General features: G+C 37.9%; 1 protein-coding gene across 1 annotated transcript; it reads left to right on the top strand.

Moving 5' to 3' along the window:
- Positions 1 to 2,392: 2,392 nt before the first annotated feature.
- LOC125227460 lies at positions 2,393 to 5,836 on the top strand. The gene is made up of 3 exons (XM_048131787.1): positions 2,393 to 2,704; positions 3,553 to 3,626; positions 5,444 to 5,836. The coding sequence occupies exons 1-3, from the start codon at positions 2,590 to 2,592 to the stop codon at positions 5,654 to 5,656; spliced, it is 402 nt and encodes a 133-aa protein (XP_047987744.1). The 5' UTR covers positions 2,393 to 2,589; the 3' UTR covers positions 5,657 to 5,836.
- Positions 5,837 to 7,054: the final 1,218 nt, after the last annotated feature.

The following is a 7,054-nucleotide window of genomic DNA, read 5'->3' as shown; positions in this document are numbered from 1 at the left end:
AAGGCTAATCTCACTTATAGAGGTCTGTTTTGTCTCATTAATAGAGGTAAATCGGTGCGAAAGTGTCGGGACCACACCTTGGGTCCCAAATAAAGAGGTTTCTCACTTATCCAGGTCCCACTTAACCAGCCAGGCAATTATGGTCGCGCGATAAATGATAAAACATCTGGCCGTCCCTATCGCACATACTAATAGTGCGATAGGGACGGCCTGATATTTTATCGTCTATCGCGCGACCATGCTACCCGTGCAGGTTTCACTGTATTACAATATGGTTTTATAACAAGTCTCCTGTGTTGTTTGTAAACATGTCACTTGAAAATGTATTCCTCACCATGTTAACTATTTAGCGTTTTTAACAGTATAGTAGGTTCTCAACTTAAATAATAAATAATTAATAAATAAATATTATAGGACATTCTTACACAGATTGACTGAGAACCACGGTAAGCACAAGAAGGCTTGTATTGTGGGTACTCGGACAACGATATATATAATATACAAATACTTATATACAGAAAACGTCCATGACTCAGGAACAAATATCTGTGCTCATCACACAAATAAAAATACCCTTAGTCCGTTTTCGCATTATGCGATCCGATATCGGATGTCGGACGGATTTCAATAGAAAAAATCCAAGATGGCACCTGTAATGTATGGGATATCGGTCCGACATCCGATATCGGATCGGATAATGTGAAAACGCGCTTACCGGGATTCCAACCCAGGACCGCGGCTCAGCAGGCAGGGTCACTACAGAGTCTGTAGTACAGACTGAGCCATACCGTTCGTCTGGTATATGATATTAAAACTCCACTCATTCGGTCTTGCCACGCAAGCAGCTGTAACCATGCAAACAGGACCTCAAAAAGACTTTGCCACGGTAGACTTTATTATACATAAAATATGTACATGCGGAAGAAAAATAATATCAGACTATCATCAAAACAAAAATAAACATTCAAATTAGGATCGCCCATACATCAAAATTATCTCACCGTATAGTCTGTATAGTAGGCACTAAAAAGTTGTTTATTGAATAACAGATATCACCCAGACCCGAGGTAATGACCTCTTGATAGCATAACGACTTAAGGCCAGTACTTGTAGTAGTCAATTTACATTAGGAGCTCTAACCCCGTAGCCAAGTATACAAACTTTGACGCTCCATGGTAAACGATACGCTGTCTGTGTCCCATCAATAGGGAAGCGTGGAGCATGAAAGACTTTTTCATCACACCAACTGTTAAAGGCTCACTTTGCTATTCGAAAACAGATAGCAAAATTGCATTTTATCCACAAGAGTGCAAAGTAACTTCATACAAATTTTTATAGTTAGTATTTTGTTCGTGTTGGTGTGTTGAAAAATTTGTGTTTCACTCGGTGGCAAAATTTGTTTAAAATTCGTGCCTTGAAACCCTCGCAACGCTCAAGATTCCACTAATATTGGAATATTGGAATCTTTCGCTTGCTCGGGTATCAATATTGGCACGTGAGGTTGAATAACTACTTTGCCCCCTTGTATAACAAATAACTATTTTCTCTTGGGTGTGAGTCTTAGTTTCTAAATTAAACACACCTTGTCCCAAACACACATTGATCGCGGGGATCAGTTTAAGTGTCAGTTTAAGATCCATCAAATAAGTTTAGTATTCCTTCACATTTTAAATTCTCAATCGGAAAGCAGCACAAAACATTTCTAGTACATGACGTTACGAGTAAGTATTTTATTTTATCTAGCGATTATAAAATACCTACCATGCAAACATAATGCTAACCCTTAACATTGAATTTATACTTTGCAGTAGCTATTATTAGTTGCAAAATTTCGCAGTAGCACCAAGGGCGGCTCACTCCGCGATTCTATCGCCGCGCTACAAGTACATGCCGGCGGCCGCGAGTTCGCGGCCTAGTCAGGGGTGGCGCGCGTTCTCACGGAACGCACGTTCGCACTTTCTAATGTTACTTTACGTCGCGAGTTTTTTTTAAGGTTCATATGCGATGTCCGCGTGTGGAATGGCTAATAATGCTTAGTTAAATAGATATCATGAATAAAATAAATACCATGGGACATGTTTACACAGATCTACTATTGATTAAGGCCCCGAAAAGATTCAATAAGGCTTGTGATATTGGAACTTAAACAAAAATTTATAAATACTATATATTTATACCTAGAAAGTACCCACGACTTGAATATAATAGTATAACATTTTATCTGAGTATTAAATCGTTTTAATCCGTAGGGAACCCTATCGCCGGGCGTCGCGCACGTGCGGCTCGTTTCTTTGTTAGAATTTTGTAGGCATTTAAAAAGGCGGCATGTCGTGAACATCAAAGCAGTGGGCCTTCTGTACTTGTACTATTATATATTCTGTGGTAGCACCGGGGAGTGTCAACAGACAACATTTACTGCGTTAAGTGATTAAGATTGGCTTGAAAATATAAACAACATTTAAAAATAAAATCTATCAATCTACCATTATACAATTTTTTTAAAGTTCGTAATAGTGTATCTTCTCGTGTTGTGTGGTTCATCAACTGTCTTGTAGAAGCTTGTTGTTATAGATTTGAATAGGCCACAGTATGCAGGTCCTCGTCTCGCTTGCGTTACTCGCCGTCAGCTCGGCCGTCTACGTTCCTCGCATCGTCACGGCTCCCGCCACGAATACTGTGTATCACTGCTCAACGCTGATGCTTGGTGAGTTGCCCAGATATGAAGTTGCGAACGTGAACGTCCTCGGAAGTGAAACCTTCAAGAAAAGGTCCTAAGTACAGCCTGTGGCAAAAATAAGTAGAAAAATAGTGAGTGTCCACATTGTAGTGTAATACCGTTTTTAGGGTTTCGTAGTCAACTAGGAACCCTTACGCCGTGTCTTGCAAGACACGGCGTTACAGTTTCGCCATGTCTGTCTGTCCGTCCGTCCGTCCGCGGATAATCTCAGTGACCGTTAGCACTAGAAAGCTGAAATTCGGTACCAATTGTGTATATCAATCACGCCGACAAAGTGGTAAAATAAAAAGTGGAAAAAATGTTTTGTTAGGGTACCTAGTACCTACCCCACTCCTACATGTACCTAAAGTGGGGACTGATTTTTTTTTCATTCCAACTCCAACGTGTGATATATTGTTGGATAGGTATTTAAAAATGAATAGGGGTTTACTAAAATAGTTTTTTGATAATATTAGTATTTTCGGAAATAACCGCTCCTAAAGGCTCCTCTAACTTTTGAACCATAAGTTTAAAAAATAAGAAAAAAAAATCACTTTATAAAGACTTTCGAGGAAAGTTGTTTTGAACTTGATATGTTCAGTAGTTTTTGAGAAAAATACGGGAAACTACGGAATCCTACACTTAGCGAGGCCCGACACGCTCTTGGCCGGTTTTTTTTCACATGTATTTTGATTGATTTGAAGGAGATTATTTCTAATGTGTCACTGTTTTTTGTCAGACTATATATCTCGCAATACAAGGTGAACTGAGGCAATTTGGATAATTTTATATGTACAATATATCTAATCAAATCAAATTGTTTTTTGTTGTTTCAGGACGAAAAACAGAGGATCAGATTCAGCTACCAGAAAGAACTGTTGGATCACACGATTATCTCTACGTCGCTGATGTGAGTCCAAATGTTGAACTGCCTACACCAAATCTTGGGATTAGTTGTCATTTCCACATGTTATCCCGGCATTTCCTACGGCTCACGGGAGCCTGGGGTCCGGCTCCCGTGAGCCGTAGGAAATGCCGGGATAATGCAAGATTCAGAAATTGGGACCCAAAATGAGTGACAGTTGTTACCAAAAATTAACTCGATGTCAGTTTTGTTCATGTTATAAATCTAGATTATTGCTTAGTAGTTTATGTAATTGACACAATAGAAGTAATATTTGCATTGAAATTTCATGCTTAATTGTCGTCATAAAACATTAATTAATTAATCAATTATTAAGTGCCGAAATTTTGAAAAGTAATAAATACAAAAGTCTTGGCAAAGAATACCTTTTTGTACCTTTTGGCGTAGAAACTCTAGGTCCATGGGGTCCCAGTGCGAACAAGTTGTTCACAGAAATCGCGAAGCGTCTGGTTGAGGTAACTGGTGACCGAAGAGCTGGCGACTTCCTCGCACAACGTATCAGCATTGCGATACAGCGAGGAAATGTCGCCTGTGTCCTTGGTACAATGCCTCAAGGGCCTATTTTAGACATTAGCTAGCTTTTAAATTTAGTCTTAGTTTCTTATATAATTATGTAAATATTTTCATGTAAATGAAGATATATATGTCGCAGGGAAATGGCCAAAACAGAGATTTGATCAAATCTCTAAAGGATTTGATCAAATAACGCAGGATGTCAAAATGGCGAATCCATTTCATCATTTCTCTAGAAAATTTCAGTCATTTGACTAAATACCTGACTCTGCTTAGTGAGATCACAAAATCGGCCAATAGACACGCCACGTTTTGTCATTTTACTAGATTTGTTTAGGGATTTGATAAAATCCCTGAACCACGACAGTGACTTAACACAGCAAAAGGGAATGTACAAGTTTCTAATGGGTGGCAACGCGCATGTGACACTGTTTGAGTTGCAGGCGATACGGTGACCGCTTTCCATCAGGCGGACCGTATACTCACCGACGTAGTATAAAAAAAAAAAAAAAAAGTTGACGAAATGAACTCAAAAAGTCAACTAGTTTTAACATTTCCCTAAACAAATTTAGGGAAATGATGAAGTCTCAACTGGTGATTTGATCAAATGTCTGAACTGGTTTCGTGAAATGACAAAGGCAAGAATCTAATATATCCAATTAGATTTATTAGACTCTTGCCTTTGTCACTTGATTTGATTGAATCCTTGACTTGATTAGTGGAATGGTAAAATTGAATCCGTTTTTAAGAGTTTTTTTATTTTTAATAAAAAATAAAAGTGAAGAAACAAAGCTAAAAATGTTTCATTTTAAATTATATTCATATTTATTACAACATTTTGTCTTTTCACTGAACTTGTTTAGCGAAATGATAAAACTAGTTGACTTTATAAGCTCGTTTCGTCAACTTACTGACGTGGTTCAGGGATTTTATCAAATCCCTAAACAAATATAGTGAAATGACAAAACGTGGCATGTCTATTGGTCGATTTTGTGATTTCACTAAACAGAGTAAGGGATTTAGTCAAATGACTGAAATTTTCTAGAGAAATGATAAAACGGATTCGCTATTTTGACATCCTGCGTGATTTGATCATATCCCTTAGTGATTTGATGAAATCTCTGTTTTGGCCATTTCCCTGCGACATAAATATAGATAAATTGAAAATTAATTATTGTTAACATTTTTCACTAAGTTTGATCCCAATTTTTGAAAAATGCCCACGCATTACTAACGAGCGATGTTTGGGGAACTGCTCCTAATAACTGATATATATTTTTCTTCTACAGGCTTGCTTCAAGCAGCAGAAGCAGTGGGTAGGTGAGAATGTGACCGCCTGCGACTCGGTAGGGTCCTGGCCGCCCACCGTCATCCCTTTCGGCGCTGGCAGTTTCTCCCCCCTCTACATCAACTGCGCGCAAGAGAACCCCCACCCGTGCTACGAGCTCATCATTGTTCATGTCACCTTGTATTGCGAGGCCAAGAGCTTGAACAGCATTTAAGTACCTATAAGTACAACTACTTTTTCAATTATTTTTTTATCAATAGGCTTGACTCTTAAACTACATTGTATGAAATAACAACGCTAAATAAATTAGAGATTTACAGGATTAGAGAAATTGCCTCCTATTTATTTTTAACTGCCGCCTCAAATCTCTCAAGGAAGGAAGGTTCTCAATTCGTCTGTATGTTTTTTTTATTTTTTTTAATGTTTGTTCCACGATATCTCCGTCGTTACTGGACCGATTTTGAAAAATTTTTTTTGATCGAATGTATATGCGTACAGATTGGTCCCATTTTCACTTTGGTATTTTTATAAGAACAGCATGCACTTATGTCCAGGACATTTGGTGCAGTGGAAATGCTGATGATGGTCAGAACCAAACTCCTTAAATTTTAACGGCACACTTATAGTGACTTTGGTATTTTTATAAGAACAGCATGCACTTACGTCCAGAACAGTGACATTTGGTGCAGTGGAACTGCTGATGAAGATCAGAACGGAACTCCTTAAATCGGAACGGCACACTTATAGTGACTTTGGTATTTTTATAAGAATAGAATGCATTTAAGTTCAGAACAGGGACATTTATTTAGTTATGTTTGTTAAGAATATTGAGTTTTCAAGTAAAATTTTGTCAACCTTCGATTTCTTATAATCGGATTTATGAGGAAACTCCTCAAACCTTAACGGTATACGTATATTCATTTGTGTTCCCATCAAATAATTAAAGTATTAAAAGCAGTTTTTAAAAATATCTGCACATTTCTACATAATCCAACATTCGCAAGTAGCTTTCACCGGAACCCCAAAGGCGGTGGTTTTTTTTTCTTAAAAATTATATTTTTAGAATATAAGTTTAAGACCTTAAAAATCTGCACGGGAAGCATGGTCGCGCGATAGACGATAAAATATCAGGCCGTCCCTATCGCACTTACAAATAGTGCGATAGGGACGGCCTGCTATTTTATCGTCTATCGCACGACCATGCTTCCCGTGCTGCTTTTAAAGTAAGAAAAGTAGGGCAGGCTCCTAAACGTTATTCTTTATGTGACCCTGGTAGTGGGTAGGTACTGTAGGTAGCGTGAGAGTCGTATTATTCTTGTACCTACGTGTGATCATAGATTAAAATATTGTGTGATTAGCAGACATCGTAACTTTTCTAACGATTTCGGTGCAGAATAGTACAAAAAAAGGAATTCTACAAGTGTTTTCTAGGTAGATGATCAAGAATTAAGGGTCATTTTACTGTCATTACTCCTAATTAACTATTCCAGCTGGCTTCGGATATTATATTCGTCCTTTAACGCAACAATGCTGCACCAAAATTGCTGGAAAAGTTACGATATCTGGTGATTAGTCTTATATTTAGAGTATAGTCCCTTGTTTAAAAATGAAG

The sequence above is a fragment of the Leguminivora glycinivorella genome, chromosome 6 (genome assembly GCF_023078275.1).
Source record: "Leguminivora glycinivorella isolate SPB_JAAS2020 chromosome 6, LegGlyc_1.1, whole genome shotgun sequence".
NCBI classification, from domain to species: Eukaryota; Metazoa; Arthropoda; class Insecta; order Lepidoptera; family Tortricidae; genus Leguminivora; species Leguminivora glycinivorella.
This window is presented reverse-complemented; position numbering and strand designations above follow the sequence as displayed.

What these genes read in the sequence shown, in the direction of transcription:
- LOC125227460 (XM_048131787.1), top strand. Translation starts at nt 2,590, where the DNA reads ATGCAGGTCCTCGTCTCGCTTGCGTTACTCGCCGTCAGCTCGGCCGTC. An exon ending in CTGCTCAACGCTGATGCTTG is followed by an intron (nt 2,705 to 3,552) that starts GTGAGTTGCCCA and finishes TTGTTGTTTCAG; the next exon opens with GACGAAAAACAGAGGATCAG. An exon ending in ATTATCTCTACGTCGCTGAT is followed by an intron (nt 3,627 to 5,443) that starts GTGAGTCCAAAT and finishes TTTCTTCTACAG; the next exon opens with GCTTGCTTCAAGCAGCAGAA.